The sequence below is a fragment of the Saccopteryx bilineata genome, chromosome 3 (genome assembly GCF_036850765.1).
Source record: "Saccopteryx bilineata isolate mSacBil1 chromosome 3, mSacBil1_pri_phased_curated, whole genome shotgun sequence".
NCBI classification, from domain to species: Eukaryota; Metazoa; Chordata; class Mammalia; order Chiroptera; family Emballonuridae; genus Saccopteryx; species Saccopteryx bilineata.
In genome coordinates this window covers 119501874-119522221 of record NC_089492.1, presented here as the reverse complement: position 1 = coordinate 119522221, position 20348 = coordinate 119501874, and the positions used below count along the sequence as shown (strand labels likewise).

The 20348-nt window shown below is 34.8% G+C and overlaps 1 protein-coding gene across 3 annotated transcripts in view; it reads left to right on the top strand.

Annotated features, from left to right (window-relative positions):
- Positions 1-20348, top strand: part of WDPCP (WD repeat containing planar cell polarity effector) — a 444357-nt gene that overhangs the window by 317694 nt on the left and 106315 nt on the right. For all 3 annotated transcript variants that reach the window (XM_066267228.1, XM_066267229.1, XM_066267227.1), the window contains exon 14: positions 12262-12364. In XM_066267228.1, the coding sequence (XP_066123325.1) occupies positions 12262-12364 (103 nt within the window). The remainder of the gene's footprint in view (positions 1-12261; positions 12365-20348) is intronic.

The window sequence follows — 20348 nt, the reverse complement described above, 5'->3', positions numbered from 1 at the left end:
TGGGGTTTCAAACCTGGGTCCTCTGTGTCCTAGTCCTATGCTCTATCCACTGTGCCACTGCCTGTCCAGGCTTAAAGAGACTTGAAATAGCTTTTTGCATGAAGTTATGCCACAAGTTTGATATACTGGGTCCTTTAATGTGCTTTTGATGTTTGAGAAGTACTTTATTTAATTTTATTTCATAACTATGTATAACTGGTTCTAAAATCAGATCTTTAAAAATGGTATATTCAGTGAGGGCTAGTTTCAATCTTTGCTTTCTTCACATTTTTCCTGTCCTTCCCCTTTAGGCTGCCACTTTTGGTGTATCCTTCATTTAATGAATATATATATACATATATATATATATATATATGTATATATATAATTAAATATTTATATATATTTATCTATACCCCTGCTTGTTTATTTGTTAATGTTTTTAACTCAATATATCCTGGGATCACTCCATAGCATTATATAGAAAGACTGGAAGATTTTTTTTTTTTTAAGATTTTTTTATTTATTCATTATAGAGGGGGGGGGGGGGAGAGAGAGAGAGAGAGAGAGAGAGAGAGAGGAGGGGGAGGAGCAGAAAGCATCAACTCCCATATGTGCCTTGACCAGGCAAGCCCAGGGTTTTGAACCGGCAACCTCAGTGTTTCCAGATTGACGCTTTATCCACTGCGCCACCACAGGTCAGGCTGGAAGATTTTTAAAATTATGATAATAATACAGTTGACCCTTGAACAACATGAGAGTATGGACCAACCACCTCATGCAGTCAAAATCTGCATACAATTTTTGACTCTCCAGAAATTTAACTACAGTTGGCTCTTGGTCTCTAGGGGGGATTGGCTCCATGATCCCCTGAGGATGCCAGAATCAGTGGATACCCGAATCCCTTGTATAAAATGGAACAATGCATACAGTTGGCCCTTATGCATCTGCAGGTTCCCAACCACAAACCTAACATACTGTTTTCAATCTGTGGTTGCTTGAATCCACAGATGTGAAACCCATAAATAAAAAGGGCTGACTAGATTTATTGAAAAATTCCACATATAAGTGGACCTGTGCAGTTCAAATCTGTGTTGTTCAATGGGCAATGGTATATATAACAGTGGAATAAACATGAAAACTTAGTGAAGCATGAATAATTTTCTACTAAAAATATAGATGGTTAAAAATTACATTTAAAATAAAGGAATTTAAATAGTATGGTAGCCCCAATGAGAAAATTTAAACAAGTCCAAAATATAACTTTAAAAGAAAACCATATGTTTTAGTTATAAGTCCTATGAAAACTTCAAAAACTTAGTCTAACATGAAAGCGTGCGCCATTCCAAGTAAATTCATTTGGTAATGAAATATAAGTTCTTCCCATATATTTTCACACTTAAAAGGATTATTCATTGTTCTCACTTATATAAGAAATATTATGAAACATATAGACATTAAGAACTAATTACTAAAGTTAATATTTATATTAACATAACTATGATATAAGTTATTTAATATATTACCTTATCTTGAAAATAACTTTTTCCTCACATCTACAAAATATGAAAATTCTAAAATATTAACACATTATCAGAAACAATATTTTTTTATTCCTAATTCTTAGAACTTCTTATTGGTCAGATTTGCTCTATGAAAAATGTTATTTTTAAATAAGTATAACAGGAATGGCATCAACATTTTACTTTATCCTTTCTTAAAATAGAGCATCATGAACTTGAATGTTCTGAAAGCACACCTCTGGACAAACCAACTTGTAAAGCTAAAGATTAAGAATTTAAATTATCAATTGATTTTAACTAAGTGAAATATTACAGCAGGGAAGGCTAGAATATGGTAATCTTAAATATGTATATGGCCATTTTATAGTTTACCATTTGCAACACTAACATATTAGTATCATCAGTTAGGTGTTGCATGTCTTCAGAAGTGCTTCTATGTATTATATAAACCTATGAATCCTCAGACATGATGAAAATTAGAAAAGGTTATAATAATATTGTTAATATTAATTATAATTATCTGTCAATAACTGATCCAAAGTATGATTTAAAGGTGAAAATATCCTCAAAATATTTTAGCTTAAATACATTTTGTTGTAAATTTGCATATTCATTCTGCTAGAAGTCATCTGTGAAGGTAATGAGAACCCATGAATAGCAAATTGTTTATTTTAGATCTTAGATGATACAAACAGGATATGTGTAAATTTAAAACCTGGATCATGACCAAAGATTATTGTGTTTGTTATCTTTTGTTCAAGTGGAAGCCAATTTTACTTAATGGTGCTAAGTGATGATTCTAATAAATCATTATTGCAAATAGTAAATTATAAAGTTATCATTGAGAACAAATGTCAGAAATTAAATGGTTCATGACCCTGGCCGGTTGGCTCAGCGATAAAGCGTTGGCCCAGTGTGTCGATGTCCTGGGTTCAATTCCCAGTCAGGGCACACAGGAGAAGCAACCATCTGCTTCCCCATCCCTTCCCCTCCTCCTACTCTCACCCCGCCCCCAGCAGCCATGACTCAAATAGTTCGAGCAAGTTGGCCCCAGGTGCTGACAATGGCTCTGTGGCCTCACCTCAGATGCTAAAAAAGCTCAGTTGTCAAACAATGGAGCAGCAGCCCCAGATGGGCAAAGCATTGCCTGGTAGGGGACTTGCCAGGTGAATCCTGGTCAGGACCTATGCAGGAGTCTCTCTGTCTGCCTACCCCCCCCCCCACTTAATAAAATAAAAAAGTGAAGAAGGGAGGGAGAAAGGGAGGTAGAAAAGAAGGGAATGGGGAGGGAGGAAAGGAAGGGAAGGAAGGAAATGGAGGAAAGGGAGGAAAAAAAGGAAAGGAAGGGAGGGAGAGAGGGAGGACTAAATGACCCATTCTTCTGAATACTTTTCTGAAAACTTGTTTCTAGGTTAATAACACTTTTATATTAAAATCATCTGATACCAACTAACCCTTTGAGTAGTACTAATGTTCATGTATGTCTTTGTGCCTCCTGACCATCCAGAGTACACATTTTAAAAATGTATAACGCAACATTAAAAAAAGGCAAGTGTATGTTCTTTTTGTTTCCATAAATTGATTATCAAACAAACATGATTTTAAGTTAATAAAACTATAATGGGAACTAATTTCATTTTTTGGGAAAAAAAACACCTCACTCCGAGGGTCAGCGAGCATGAAAAAAACTCACTACTCAAAGGGCTAAGTAACCCTGGTTGTGTAGCACTAAAGGTTAGGATTTATCAGTATGACACCTTTCAGATATATTGCCATCTACATTGTCCATTTAGACTTGTTATATGCCATTTTAATCTTAATAAGTCTCCAAAAAGAGACCAAAAACAAAAAGAACTATAACACTTGTAAAAATAATGTTTCCTTGCACCTATGCCTCCCGGACACTGATTCTAAACAATTAAGCATGTGGTAACACAGTCTACTAGTATGTGAGAACCTTGCTGGTTGAGCATCAGCGGTAAGTTCATGTTTTATAGGGCTTGAAGCTTATACAATTTAAGGAATACTTAAGAAAAAGAATTTTACATTTCAAATACAAAATTAGGTGCTGGAAAGGACATGTACAGATAAGTGGCAGTAAAGTTCAAACTTCATTAGCTTTGTAATAAATTAACCTCTGCATCTGGCACATAATAAACATTCCATAGTTATTTATAGAATAATTTTTTATTAGCAGCTGTTGACTAAATTTAAAGTTAGGATTTGTGGTAGGGTAGGACAACTCTGTTGGCGTCTTGCTGTGTCTTTAATGTAGTATGATTTAACAATACCTTAGCCCTAGTTCGTCTCAACCAGCTTTATTGAATGTCCCTTATTCCTTTATGTGCTACCTATTCAGGTAAAAGACATGAAAATGAAATATAAAGCCAGGTGATTTTTATTTTCTTGACTTGTTTAGAATATGGCCATTTCCCAGAGGTATATAAACACATTTAATTGTATATATCAAAATTTAAACTAAATTCCAACACTAAAATAATCTAAAAATTAAAAAATAAATGAAGCCAGAGGATAACCAATTGTGAAGTGATCAAATAGTAGATACTACGTATATATGTCTTGAATAATACTAAATATTCATGAACTCTGTCAAACCAAGAGGCAATAAATGACAGTGATACTCTACTGCATTTTGCTAAGACTACATTTATGTATATTTGTTATGATCTGTGATCAGTGATCTTTTTTGTGGATTTATCATTTTATGTAATTTTTTTCAATTATAGTGTTATGTAGTCTTTTTTTTAAGCATTTTAATTTTATTTATTTATTTATTTTGTGACAGAGAAAGTCAGAGAGAGGGACAGACAGGAAGCAAGAGAGATGAGAAGCATCAATTCTTTGTTGCGGCACCTTAGTTGTTTGTTGATTGCTTTCTCATATGTGCCTTGACCAGGGGGCTACAGCAGATTGAGTGACCCTTTGCTCAAGCCAGCGACCTTGGGCTCAAGCTGGTGAGCCTTGCTCAAACCAGATGAGTCCGCGCTCAAGCTGGCGACCTCGGGGTCTTGAACCTGGGTCCTCCGCATCACAGTCCGATGCTCTATCCACTGCGCCACTGCCTGGTCAGGCTTTTTTTTTCTTTTTATAATTTTTAACATTTTTAAAAAATTTATTCCTTTTAGAGAGGAGAAAGAGAGGGATAGAGAGAGAGAGAGAGGGGCAGGAAGCATCAACATATGTGCCTTGACCAGGCAGGCCCAGGGTTTTGAACTGAGTGTTATGTAGTTATAATATTAACTAGGATAAGTCTTAGATATTCATGACTTTGTTTTTACATAGGAATTGTAAGATCTACTTGTAAGTACCATAAAAATTGTTAAGAAATTTTGATTGGAATTCCATCAATTTTTATGAATTAATTGGGCCAGAATTGATATTTTTATTATGTATATATAGACTTTCTAGCCATAAACAAGTATATATATTTTAATCAGGTGTTTATTTATGCCATTCAGTAATGGTTATTAATTTCTTTTCAAATGTATTGCATATCTTTTGCTTATTTTTTTTTAATTTTATTTTTTTAATGGGACGACATCAATAAATCACGATACATATATTCAAAGATAACATGTCCAGGTTATCTTGTCGTTCAATTATGTTGCATACCCATCACCCAAAGTCAGATTGTCCTCTGTCACCTTCTATCTAGTTTTCTTTGTGCCCTTCCCCTTCCCCCTTTTCCTCTCCCTCTCCTCCCTCCACCTGTAACCACCACACTCTTATCAATGTCTCTTAATCTCACTTTTATGTCCCATCTACGTATGGAATAATGCATTTCCTGTTTTGTTCTGATTTACTTATTTCACTTCATATAATGTTATCAAGATCCCACCATTTTGCTGTAAATGATCCGATGTCATCATTTCTTATGGCTGAGTAGTATTCCATAGTGTATATGTGCCACATCTTCTTTATCCAGTCATCTATTGACGGGCTTTTTGGTTGTTTCCATGTCCTTACCACGTGAACAGTGCTGCAATGAACATGGGGCTGCATGTGTCTTTACATATCAATGTTTCTGAGTTTTGGGGGTATATACCCAGTAGAGGGATTGCTGGGTCATAAGGTAGTTCTATTTTCAGTTTTTTGAGGAACCTCCATACTTTCTTCCATAATGGTTGTACTACTTTACAGTCCCACCAATAGTGTATGAGGGTTCCTTTTTCTCCACAGCCTCTCCAACATTTGCTATTACCTGTCTTGTTAATAATAGCTAATCTAACAGGTGTGAGGTGGTATCTCATTGCAGTTTTGATTTGCATTTCTCTAATAATTAAAGAAGATGAGCATCTTTTCATATATCTGTTGGCCATTTGTATTTCTTCCTGGGAGAAGTGTCTGTTCATGTCGTCTTCCCATTTTTTTATTGGATTGTTTGTTTGTTTGTTGTTGAGTTTTATGAGTTCTTTGTATATTTTGGATATTAGGCCCTTATCTGAGCTGTTGTTTGAAAATATCATTTCCCATTTAGTTGGCTGTCTGTTTATTTTGTTATCAGTTTCTCTTGCTGAGCAAAAACTTCTTAGTCTGATGTAGTCCCATTCATTAGTTTTTGCCTTCACTTCTCTTGCCTTTGGAGTCAAATTCATAAAATGCTCTTTAAAACCCAGGTCCATGAGTTGAGTACCTATGTCTTCTTCTATGTACTTAATTGTTTCAGGTCTTATGTTTAGATCTTTGATCCTTTTTGAGTTAATTTTAGTACAGGGGGACAAACTGTAGTCCAGTTTCATTCTTTTGCATGTGGCTTTCCAGTTTTCCCAGCACCATTTAATGAAGAGGTTTTCTTTTCTCCATTGTGTGTTGTTGGCCCCTTTATCAAAAATTATTTGACTATATATATGTGGTTTTATTTCTGGGTTTTCTATTCTGTTCCATTGGTCTGAGTGTCTATTTTTCTGCCAATACCATGCTGTTTTGATTGTCGTGGCCCTATAATATAGTTTGAAGTCAGGTATCGTAATGCCCCCAGCTTCATTCTTTTTCTTTAGGATTGCTTTGGCTATTTGGGGTTTTTTATAGTTCCATATAAATCTGATGATTTTTTGCTCCGTTTCTTTAAAAAAATGTCATTGGGCACTGGCTGGTTGGCTCACCGGTAGAGCATCAGCCTGGCGTGCAGGAGTCCCGGACTCAATTCCCAGACAGGGCACACAGGAGAGGCGCCCATCTGCTTCTCCACCCCTCCGCCTCTCCTTCCTCTCTGTCTCTCTCTTCCCCTCCCGCAGCCAAAGCTCCATTGGAGCAAAGATGGCCCAGGTGCTGGGGATAGCTCTGTGGCCTCTGCTTCAGGCGCTAGAATGGCTCTGTATGCAACAGAGCGAAGCCCCAGAGGGGCAGAGCATCGCCCCCTGGTGGGCATGCTGGGTGGATCCCGGTCGGGCGCATGCGGGAGTCTGTCTGACTGCTTCCCGGTTTCCAGCTTCAGAAAAATGAAAAAAAAAAAAAATGTCATTGGAATTTTGATGGGAATTGCATTAAATTTGTATATTGCCTTGGGTAGTATGGCCATCTTGATTATATTTATTCTTCCTAACCAACAACAAGGAATATTCTTCCATCTCATTATATCTTTTTCGATTTCCCTTAACAATGCTTTATAGTTTTCATTATATAAGTCCTTTACATTCTTTGTTATGTTTATTCCTAGGTATTTTATTTTTTTTGTTGCAATCGTGAAGGGGATTATTCTTTTGAGTTTGTTCTCAAATGTTTCATTGTTGGCATATAGAAAGGCTATTGACTTCTGTATGTTAATTTTGTATCCTGCGACCTTACTGTATTGGCTTATTGTTTCTAGTAGTCTATTTGTGGATTCTTTGGGGTTTTCGATGTATAGGATCATATCATTTGCAAAAAGTGATACCTTTACTTCTTCTTTTCCGATATGGATGCCTTTTATTTCTTTGTCTTGTCTGATTGCTCTGGCTAGAACCTCTAGTACCACATTAAATAAGAGTGGAGAGAGTGGACAACCCTGTCTTGTTCCTGATTTAAGGGGGAAAGCCTTCAGTTTTGTGCCATTTGATATGATGTTGGCTGATGGTTTATCCTATATAGCCTTTATCATGTTGAGATATTTTCCTTCTATACCCATTTTGTTGAGAGTCTTAAACATAAAATTGTGTTGTATTTTATCAAAAGCCTTTTCTGCGTCTATTGATAAGATCATGTGTTTTTTGTTCTTTGTTTTGTTGATATGGTGTATTACGTTAACCGTTTTACGTATGTTGAACCATCCTTGAGATTCTGGGATGAATCCCACTTGATTATGATGTATTATTTTTTTAATATGTTGTTGTATTTGATTTGCTAGTATTTTGTTTAGTATTTTAGCATCTGTATTCATTAGAGATATTGGTCTGTAGTTTTCTTTTTTTGTGCCATCCTTGACTGGTTTTGGTATGAGGCTTATGTTGGCCTCATAAAATGTGTTTGGAAGTATTGCTTCTTCTTCAAATTTTTGGAAGACTTTGAGTAGAATAGGAACCAAGTCTTCTTTGAATGCTTGATAAAATTCGCTGGTATAGCCATCTGGGCCTGGACTTTTATTTTTGGGGAGGTTTTTAATGGTTTTTTCTATTTCTTCTCTACTTATAGGTCTGCTTAGGCTTTCTGCTTCTTCTTGACTCAGTCTAGGAAGGTTGTATTGTTCTAGGAATTTATCCATTTCTTCTAGGTTGTTGAAGTTAGTGGCATAAAGTTTTTCATAGTATTCTACAATAATTCTTTGTATATCTACAGTGTCCGTGGTGATTTCTCCTCTTTCATTTTGGATTTTGTTTTATGAGTTCTTTCTCTTTTTTCCTTGGTAAGTCTTGCCAAGGGTTTGTCAATTTTATTGATCTTTTCAAAGAACTAGCTCCTTGTTCTATTAATTTTTTCAATAGTTTTTCTGTTCTCTATTTCATTTATTTCTGCTCTGATTTTTATTATCTCCTTTCTTCGGCTGGTTTTGGGTTGTCTTTGTTCTTCTTTTTCTACTTCCTTAAGGTGTGAAGTTAAGTGGTTCACTTGGGCTCTTTTTTGTTTGTACATATATGCCTGAAGTGATATGAACTTCCCTCTTATCACTGCTTTTGCTGCATCCCATAGATTCTGATATGTCGTATTGTCATTTTCATTTGTCTGTATATATCTTTTGATCTCTGCACTTATTTCTTCTTTGACCCATTCATTTTTTAAAAGTATGTTGTTTAGTTTCCACATTTTTCCTGGATTTTTTTCCTCTTTTTTGCAGTTGAATTCTAGTTTCAAAGCTTTATGATCAGAAAATATGCTTGGTACAACTTCGATTTTTCTGAATTTGCTGATGTTGTTTTTGTGGCCCAACATATAGTCAATTCTTGAGAATGATCCATGTACACTGGAGAAAAATGTATACTCAGTCACTTTGGGATGAAATGTCCTGTAGATATCTATCATATCCAGGTGCTCTAGTGTTTTGTTTAAGGCCACTATATCTTTGTTGATTCTCTGTTTGGATGACCGATCTAGAGCCGTCAGCGGTGTATTGAGGTCTCCAAGTATGATTGTATTTTTGTCAGTTTTTGTTTTCAGGTCAATAAGTAGCTGTCTTATATATTTTGGTGCTCCTTGGTTTGGTGCATATATATTAAGAATTGTTATGTCTTCTTGATTCAGTGTCCCCTTAGCCATTATGAAATGGCCATTTTTGTCTCTGAGTACTTTTGCTATCTTGTAGTCAGCATTATCAGATATGAGTATTGCTACGCCTACTTTTTTTTTTGGATGTTATTTGCTTGGAGTATTGTTTTCCAGGCTTTCACTTTGTATTTGTTTTTATCCTTGTTACTTAGATGAGGTTCTTATAGGCAGCATACAGTTGGATTTTCTTTTTTAATCCATTCTGCTACTCTGTGCCTTTTTATTGGTGAGTTTAATCCGTTTACATTCTTTTGCTTATTTTCAGTGAAAAGTCACATAGAAATATTGCCAATGAGAAATATAGAAAAAAGCCACCTAACTTATTTTATATGTATAGTATAACTCGATAGCAGTAAAGGGGTTGTTAGAAGTCAAGCCCAAGTCATAGACTTTTAATTATGAACATAGAAGCAAAAGTCTGAAATAAAATACTAGCAAATTGAATATAGTAGCATGTATTTTTAAATTATTACTAATTTATTTGTTGACTATAAGGATCTACTATGAAAGTATGATACTCTGGATTAAAAAAGAAAAAACTCACATAATTATTTCAATTGATGTATATTTATGTTGCTTCCAATTTTTCATTGTTAAAAGTTATGTTATCATCATCAATCTTGGACATACAATGTCACATGATTTCCTTAGAAAGATTTCCCAAAATACATGTGTACAAATTTTTAATTCTGATATGTTGTTATAATATGGAATCAGCAATCTTTTTCCAAAAAGGGGCAGACAGCAAATATTGCAGGCTTATGGGATAGAGGAAAAACTGAAGTTATAAAGGTACATATAGATAACAAGAAAATAAATTTCCATAAATCTTTACTGATAAAATAATAATGTAATAATTGAGCATAATTTTTGTAAGACAAATGTATAAATGTGAATAATGGAATTTGGTGTGGATGCATTTCAGTTAGAGTTGGAAGTTAGTGTTCTTTATTAGTAGTCTATTGCAAATGTTCATCTATTAATGCTGATCTACGATGAAAATTTACATATTTCACCTTTGCAAATTTATTTCCTCAAAGATAGGTACGGCAATATATCTATGAGAATTCATTTTTAGAATTCTGTTAGCTAAGAGATTAGACTGCCTTTTAGCATGTCACAACATCTCAAATTAATCACTTCCAATTAAAGTTCCTCAACTGTACTTTTAAATAGACTTTGGAATATGGAAATTTCTTGCACTTCCATCAAGGTTGAGAAACTGTGCTGTGGACTGAAATCAGAAAATACATTGCTGGGAATTTGTTTAGAAATGGAGATCTCACTTTTTAAAATTTTTGACAGTGCAGGAAATGTGTAACAGCTCAACATTACTTTTAAGTGAAACAGTGTTAATTCACATATAGTTTTGCCTTACAGTTTTAGGTTGAAACATTTTCAAGTCTGCAGCATAAGCTAATTGGAAAGCCAGTTAGAGTTAAATAAGAGCACAGTTCTTCATTTAAAAATGTAAACATCATTCTTAACCAAGGACAGTACAAAAAACAGACTATATTTAGACCATAGACCATAGTTTATCAAACCCTGCTGCATGAATTCTTGTATTCTCAGTAAATGTAAGTGCCTTTCTCCCCACAAAGTTTGCAACCAGTAAATATTAACTTTAAAGTTTAATTTAAAGGCCCTGGCCGATTGGCTCAGTGGTAGAGCGTTAGTCTGGCATGTGGAAATCCTGGGTTTGATTCCGGGTCAGAGCACACAGGAGAAGTGCCCATCTGCTTCTCCACCCTTCTTCCTCTCCTATCTCTCTATCTCTCTCTTCCCCTCCCACAGCCAAGGCTCCATTGGAGCAAAGTTGGCCGGGGCACTGAGGACAACTCAGTGGCCTCCACCTCAGGTATTAGAATGGCTCCAGCCGCTATGGAGCAAAGGCCCAGATGGGCAGAGCATTGCCCCCTGGTGGGCACTCCAGGTGGATCCCGGTCGAGTGCATGCGGGAGTCTGTCTGACTGCCTCCCTGCTTCTAACTTCGGAAAAATACAAAAAAAAATGTTTAATTTGAAACTACACTTTTTCAGTTTGTATTTCTTTGAATATTAATAAAGGGAAATGTCTCTTCATGATTATAGGCAATTTATATTTCTTCATTGTAAACTCACTGTTCATATTCTTTTTCCATTTTTATTGGAGTACGATTTTCATTTCAATAATCATTCTGTGTACCCAAAGGGCTCTGAGTCCTTTCCAGTGGCTCTACCCACTTGTTGAGTAGTATTTTCCACCAATTTTTCCCACGCATCCAACCGTCCTTTCATATTGAAAAACCTGCCATTGCCTGACAACTGTTTTCTCAAGGTTCTCTCTATATATACATGCACTGTATCTTTCTGTCTCTGTCACCTTTTCTCCATTTTCCCTCCTGTCAGAACTAATTTATCCTTCAAGACTCAGCTCAAGGATCAGTTTCTCCTTTCATTCCATAGCATTCTGTGCAAATATCTGCCATAAAGCTATTATATAATTAATTAATTTGTTTACAGAGGTCTTTCTCCCCACTGGGTTCAAAGCCTCTTCAAATCTGGTATTGTATTGAGCTCTATACTCCAGAAACTGCTGGCACTTAGTGGGCAATGATTTATTGACTGAATGAGTTTAAAATAATACTAAGAGTAATAATATTAACAAAGTAATATGTGCCAGACACATAAATATCAGAAACAAATTTGTGTAGTAAGTAGTATTCCAAACAACTGAATTTTGAAGGAGCTCTCTGAGATTTTTCTTCATTAAAATCTCACCAAGGAAAATAGCAATTAAAGTTTTTATTCCCTGACAAAACTGGGTATGTCAAACACTTAATTTAAAAACTTGTCCTTTCCCCTAAAGACTTAAAATAACTTGTTCAGATAATTACCGTTATAGCAATATCTCCATTTCAAGAAAACTCAGTTAAAGTAGCAAACAGGAAATGAAAATACATAAGAAGAATATTCATCGGCCATGTCTGTTTTGTACTGTGAACAATAAATTCTTTCAAATTCTCCTTTGTAACTTGACCAAGATTCATTTTGGATTAATCTTTTATTTTTCTTTATTTCCAAAGGACATCCATTACCTGGCACTAGATAAGGGTGAATTGGCACTAGCTGAAGTGGCAAGAAAAAGAGCCAGCGACATTGATGCAGAATCAATAACTTCTGGAGTTGGTGAGCATTCCTGCTGTTTTTTAAAGTGCTTTTTGTTATAGTCAATACTATTCAGTATCATTTCTGTTTGTGTTTGTAGGGCATGGTTGATTAATTTGAATTACTTTCTTTGTAATGACAGTGTCTTTAAAAAAAAAGAATTAAGCCTGGTTAATTCACGACTTTAATGATTTTTTGGTTTCCTTTTTCTTTTTGTATATATTATAGGTTTTTAATTTATGGTTACTATGAGATTCATATGTAACAAGCTATATTTATAGTAGTCTATTGTAAGTAAATGATCACTTAAGTTAGAACACATTCTATATTGTACCCTTCCCACCATGTGTATGTTTTTTTAAACTGAATTTTATTGGGGTGACACTTTGTAACAACTATACAGGTTTCAGGTGCCCAATTCTACAACACATCTTTGTATACCATATTGTGTGTTCACCCCCCCAAGTCAAGTTTTTGTCCATTTATCTCCCTATTCCCTCCCTCCATCTTCCCCTGCAATCTGTTGTCACTGTCCATGAGTTTTTTCTTTGTTTTTTACTGTCCCTCCCCCTCCGTCACCCAACATCCCTGACCTCCGACAGTTGTCAGCCTGCTCTCTGTATGTATGAGTCTGTTTCTATTTTGCTTGTTAGTTCATTAGATTCCACATATGAGTGGATTCATTTGGTACTTGTCTTTCTCTGACTGGTTTATTTTACTTAGCATAATGATCTCCAGGTCCATCTATGCCATCACAAAAGGTAAGATTTTCTTTTTTTATATCGTCGCATTGTGTAAGTATACCACAGCTTTTTTATCCACTCATCTACTTTATGGGCACTGGAGCTGTTTCCAGATCTTAGCTATTGTAAATAACGCTGCAGTGAACATAGGGGTGCAAAGATTCTTTCAAATTAGTATTTCGAGAGTCTTAGAATAAATTCCCAGAAGTGGGATCACTGGGTCAAAAAGCAGCTCCATTTTTAATTTTTTGAGATAACTGCGTATGTTTTCCACAGTGGCTGTATCAATCTACATTCCTACCATCAGTGTACAGGGGTTCCCTTTTCCCTACAACCTTGTTAGCCCTTGTTGTTTATGTTTTGTTTTGCTTTTAAAATAAGAAATATGTTTATTATTTTCCACTTTCAAGTATATATATAATTTTAAATTTTATTTAGCCAATTAATTTTAATGGAGTGACATTGATCAACTAGAGTACATAGATTCAGAGAAAACATCTCCAGATCATTTTGACATTTGATTATATTGAATACCCATCACACAAAGTCAAATTGTCCTCCGTCATCACCTTTTATTTGGTTTTATTTATGCCTTTTCCATCCCCCCACACTCTCCCTCGCCTCCCTTCCCCTCCCCCTGTTAACTACCACACTACACTCTTGTCCATGCCCATGAGTCTCAGTTTGTGTCCCACCTATATATGGAATCATACAGTTCTTAGTTTTTTTCTGTTTTACTTATTTCACTCAGTATAATGTTATCAGGGTCCATTCATGTTGTTGTAAATGATCCGATGTAATCATTTCTTATGGCTGAGTAGTATTCCATAGTATATATGTGCCACATCTTCTTTATCCAGTCTTCTATTGAAGGGCTTTTTGGTTGTTTCCATGTCCTGTCCACTGTGAACAATGCTGCGATGAACATGGGGCTGCATGTGTCTTTACAGTCCAATGTTTTTGAGTTTTGGGGGTTTATACCCAGTAGAAGGATTGCTGGGTCATATAGTAGTTCTATTCTTAATTTTTTGAGGAACCACCATACCTTCTTCCAAATGGTTGTATTACTTTACATTCCCACCAGCAGTGTATGAGGGTTCCTTTTTCTCCACAGCCTCTCCAACACTTGTTATTACCTGTCTTGTTGATAATAGCTAATCGAACACGTATGAGGTGGTATTTCACTGTAGTTTTGATTTGCATTTATCTAACAGCTAGTGAAGATGAGCATCTTTTCATCTGTTGGCCATTTGTATTTCTTCCTGGGAGAAATGTCTGTTCATGTCCTCTTCTCATTTTTTTATTGGACTGTTTGCTTATTTATTGTTGAGTTTTGTGAATTCTTTGTATCTTTTGGATATTAGGCCCTTATTTTTGCTGTTGTTTGAAAATATCACCTCCCATTTAGTTGGCTGTCTGGTTTTCAGTTTCTTTTGCTCTGCAAAAAGCTTCTTAGTCTGATGTGGTCCCATTCATTTATTTTTGCCTTCATTTCCCTTGCCTTTGGAGTCAAATTCATAAAATGCTCTTTATGGCCAAGGTCCATGAGTTTAGTACCTATGTTTTCTTCTATGTAATTTATTGTTTCAGGTCTTATATTTAGGTCTTTGATCCATTTCGAATTAATTTTGGTAAAAGGGGACAAACAGTAGTCGAGTTTCATTCTTTGCATATGGCTCTCCAGTTTTCCCAGCACCATTTATTAAGAGGCTTTCTTTTCTCCATTGTGTGTTGTTGGCCCCTTTTTCAAAGATGATTTGACCATATATATGTGGTTTTACTTCTGGGCTCTCTGTTCTGTTCCATTGGTCTGAATGTCTTTTTTTCTGCTAATACCACGGTTTGATTATTCAAATATAATTTGAAGTCAGGTATTGTAATGCCCCCAGCTTCGTTCTTTTTCCTTAGGATTACTTTGGCTATTCAGGGTTTTTTGTAGTCCCATATAAACCTGATGATATTTTGCTCCATTTCTTTAAAAAATGTCATTGAATTTTTGATGGGAATTGCATTAAATTTGTATATTGCTTTGGGTAATATGGCCATTTTGACTATATTTATTCTTTCTATCCAAGAACAAGGAATATTTTTCCATTTCATTGTATCTTTTTTTATTTCCCTTAACTATGCTTTGTAGTTTTCATTATATAAGTCCTTTACATTCTTTGTTATGTTTATTCCTAGGTATTTTTTGTTGTTGTTGTTGCAACCATAAAAGGGATTATTTTTTTGAGTTCGTTTTCTGTTGTTTCATTGTTGGCATATAGGAAGGCAATAGACTTTTGTATATTAATTTTGTATCCTGTGACCTTACTGTATTGGTTTATTGTTTTTAATAGTCTTTTTGTGGAGTCTTTGGGGTTTTTGATGTACAGGATCATATCATCTGCAAAAAGTGAAACCTTTACTTCTTCTTTTCCAATATGAATGCCTTTTATTTCTTTCTCTTGTCTGATTGCTCTGGCTAGAACTTCCAGCACTACGTTGAATAAGAGTGAAGAGAGTGGGCAACCTTGTCTTGTTCCTGATTTTAGAGGAAAAGTCCTCAGTGTTATGACATTTAATATGAAGTTAGCTGATGGTTTGTCAGAAATGGCCTTTATTATGTTGAGATATTTTCCTTCTATACCCATTTTGTTGAGTGTCTTAAACATGAAATGATGTTGTATTTTATCGAATGTCTTTTCTGCATCTATTGATAAGATCAGATGGTTTTTGTTCTTTGTTTTGTTGATATGGTGTATTACATTAACCGTTTTACGTATGTTGAACCTTCCTTGTGATTCTGGGATGAATCCCACTTGATCATGATGAATTATTTTTTTAATATGTTGTTGTATTAGATTTGCTACTATTTTGTTTAATATTTTAGCATCTGTATTCATTAGAAATATTGGTCTGTAGTTTTCTTTCTTTGTGCCGTCCTTGCCAGGTTTTGGTATGAGGGTTATGTTGGCCTCATAAAATGTGTTTGGAAGTATTGCTTCTTCTTCAGTTTTTTGGAGGACTTTGAGTAGAATAGGAACCAAGTCTTCTTTGAATGGTTGATAAAATTCACTAGTATAGCCATCTGGTCCTGGATTTTTATTTTTTGGGAGGTTTTTGATAGTTGTTTCTATTTCCTCCCTGTGTATGGGTCTGTTTAAGCTATCTACTTCTTTGTGACTCTGGCTAGGAAAATTGTATTGTTCTAGGAATTTAACCGTTTCTTCTAGATTGTTAGATTTGGTGGCATATAGTTTTTCATAGTATTCTACGATAATTCCTCGTGTATCTATGATATCTGTGGTGATTTTCTCCTCTTTCATTTTGGATTTTGTTTATATGAGTCCTTTCTATTTTTTCCTTAGCGAGTCTTGCCAAAGGTTTGTCAATTTTGTTGATCTGTTCAAAGAACCAGCTCCTTGTTTTATTGATTTTCCTATAGTTTTTCTGTTCTCTATTTATTTCTGTTCTGATTTTTATTATTTCCTTTCTTCTGCTGGTTTTGGGTTGCCTTTGTTCTTCTTTTTCTAGTTCCTTTATATTTTTTTTTTCCTTTTTTTTTTCTTTTTTTTTTTTTTCTCTTTTTTTCTTTTCTTCTCTTTTTTTTTTCCTTTTTTTTTTTTCCTTTTTTTTTTCTAGTTCCTTTAGATGTGATGTTAAGTTCTTTACTTGGGTTCTCTCTTATTTGTTCATATAAGCCTATAGTGATATGAACTTCCCTCTTATTACTGCTTTTGCTGCACCCCAGGGATTCTTACATGTCATTTTGTTATTTTCATTTGTCTGTGTGTATCTTTTGATCTCTGATTTTATTTCTTCTTTGACCCACTCATTTTTTAGAAGTATGTTGTTTAATTGCCACATTTCTGTGTCTTTACTTCTTTTTTGCAGTTGAATTCTAGTTTCATTAGCTTTATGGTCAGCAAATATGCTTGGTATAATTTCAATCTTTCTGAATTTTCTGATGTTAGTTTTGTGGCCCAACATATGATCAATTCTTGAGAATGTTCCATGGACACTGGAGAAAAATATATACTCTGGCATTTGGGGATGAAATGTCCTGTAGATATCTGTCATATCCAGTTGTTCTAGTGTTTTGTTTAAAGCTCATATTTCTTTATTGATTTTCTGTTTGGATGAACGATCTAGAGCTGTCAGCAGTGTATTGAAGTCTCCAAGTGTGATTATATTTTTATCGGTTTTTATTTTTAGATCAGTAAGAACAGTGGTTGGCAAAACCGCAGCTCACGAGCCTTATGCAGCTCTTTGGCCCCTTAAGTATTGCTCTTCCACAAAATACCACGTGTGGACACTACCTCAATAAGGAATGTACCTACCTATATAGTTTAAGTTTAAAAAATTTGGCTCTCAAATGAAATTTCAATCTTTGTACTGTTGATATTTGGCTCTGTTGACTAATGATTTTGACGACCACTGATTAGTGGTCTTATATACTTTGGTGCTCCTTGGTTTGATGCATATATATTCACAGATATAGAAAAAATGAGGGAATTTATCACCAGCAAACCCCCACTTCAGGAAATACTAAAGAGGGGTTATCCAACCAGATACAAAAAAGAAAACAAAATTATAAGTAAAATCGCCATCAAGAGCACAATAAAAAAAAAGTGTTATGTCTTCTTGAGTGGATGTCCCCTTTATCATTATGAAATGACCATCTTTGTCTCTGATTACCTTTGCTGTCTTGTAGTCAGCAATGTTAGATATGAGTATGGCTACACCTGCTTTTCTTTGGATGTTATTTGCTTGGAGAATCATTTTCCAACCTTTCACTTTGAATTTGTTTTTATCCTTGTAGCTTAGATGTGTTTCTTGAAGGCAGCATAGAATTGGATTTTCTTTTTTGATCCACTCTGCAATTCTGTGTCTTTTTATGATGAACTCATGTTTGTAAGTTCAGTTCATTTACATTTAGGTAATTACTGACACTTGAGGATTTCCTATTGCCATTTTACATATTGCTTTGTGATAGCTCTGTATCTTGTTTGGTTCTTCTCTTTTGTTTTTCTGTCATTTGGTTTTGTTTGGTTATATTCCATACTTCTTTCCTCTGTTTCTTCCTTTTTTAAGCCATGTGTTTCTGTAGTGGTTTGTTCATGGATGGTTACCATTGAGTAATAGAAAGGACATATATCTTATTTATTGTAGTACATTATCTCATGAGTGCTTTTGCACTCCATCCTCCTTTGCTACTCTTAATCTTTGTCCTCTTCCCTTTTTGGTTTTTGTTGTCACAGATTAATCTTATTTTTATTGTGATCTTTACTTGTAATTTTGTTTTGTGTTCTTTTTTTGTATCTGGTTGGATAATCCCCCTTTTGTATTTCCTGAAGGTGGAGTTTTGTGTTGATAAATTCTTTCATTTTTTTTTATATCTGTGAATGTTTTTATTTCCTCTTTGTATTTGAAGGATAGCTTTGATGGATATAGTATTCTTGTCTGGAAGTTCCTCTCTTTCAGTACTTTGAATATTGGAGTCCACTCTCTTCTAGCTTATACAGTTTCTGCTGAGAAATCTGACGATAACCTAATGGGCCTTCCTTTATATGTTGTATTCTTCTTTTCCCTGGCTGCCTTGAGGATTTTTTTTTTTTTTTTTTGTCACTGGTTTGTGATAATGGTTTGTGATAATTTTGTTACCATGTGACTTGGAGTAGGTTTGTTTAGGTTAAGGTAACTCGGTGTTCTGTTGGCTTCTTGGATTCAAGGCTCTAATTCTTTCCACAGGCTTAGGAAGTTCTTGTCTATTATTTGTTTGAATATGTTCTCCATTCCATTTTCTCTCTCTTCTCCTTCTGATATACCCATTATTCTTATGTTGCTCTTTCTGATGAAGTCAGACAATTCCTGTAGGGCTCTTTCTCTTTTTTTTTAAATTTGTGAGTCTTTCCCCTCTTCTCTCTGTAGTGTCTCTAGTTGCCTGTCTTCTATGTCACTAATTCTCTCCTCTATCTGGCCTGTTCTATTAGCTAATCTTGTTACCTTGTTTTTCAGTTCATGTATTGAGTTTTTATCTCTGTTTGATTCCTTTTCATAGTTTCAATTTCCTTGGTGATGCATTCTTTTCATTAAATTGTTTTTTGAGCTCTCTAAATTACCTCTGTGCTTTCTTGTATTCCCCAGAGTATATTTAGGACTTCAATTTTTAATTCTGTCATTTAACTCCAAGGTTTCCAAGCAATTGAATTTTTTTTTCATCATCTATCTGAGCTACATCTCTGTCTTTTGTATCCATGATATTTGATTACTTTTTCCTTAATGGCATTTGAGAGTGGTATTGTTAATAACACTAATAAGAGATGATTAAAAGTAAATAAAATAAAAATTGAAATAATACAGTAAAAAAATAAAAATTCTATTATGATAAGTAGAACAAAAACTACATAGAACAGGGAGCCAGAGCTGGGGGAAGATGACAAAGAGATAAAAATGAAGTAAAAGACACACAAAATATCACAAATGAAAATATGAATCCAGAATAAAATAATTTGTTTATAAATGAGGATCAAATGAGAGAAAAAGTAAAAGAAAAAAAAGGTTTAGGTTTTTGAAATATAACCCTCAAAAAAAACAAGAATGAAAAATGTAACACCTAATGGATAATGAAGTTCAAAATGAAAAGGAAAGAGTAAGACAGAAAGAAGATAACATGACCAAAGTGGGAAAAAAAGATTAAAAAAAACAAGAAAAAAATGAAAAAAAGTTATAAAACATATAATTTTTTCCTGGTTTTGAGAGGTAGCTTCTTTTTTTTCTTTTTCTTTTCGGCAGGTGGCGCAGTACTACAGGTTTTGCCCCTGTGGTGCTCTTGACTAGAGATTTGCTGATGTGTCACTATGGCAATGATGTAAGCTGGGCCTCAGTCCCATTGGTAGGTGGTGCTTGTTAGGGTTTGCAGGCTTTGACAATGGGTATCTCTTCCCATGTTTCTCCCTCCTGAGCCAGCTGACTGGGGGCTCAGCTGTGAAGTTGCCCCAAGCTACTGCTTGCAGAGCAAGATGCTCTAAGACAGGGTTCCCCAAACTTTTTACACAGGGGGCCAGTTCACTGTCCCTCAGACCGTTGGAGGGCCAGACTATAAAAAAAACTATGAACAAATCCCTATACACACTGCACATATCTTATTTTAAAGTAAAAAAAAAAAAAAAGGAAACAAATACAATATTTAAAATAAAGAACAAGTAAATCTAAATCAACAAACTGACCAGTATTTAAATAGGAACTATGGGCCTGCTTTTGGCTAATGAGATGGTCAA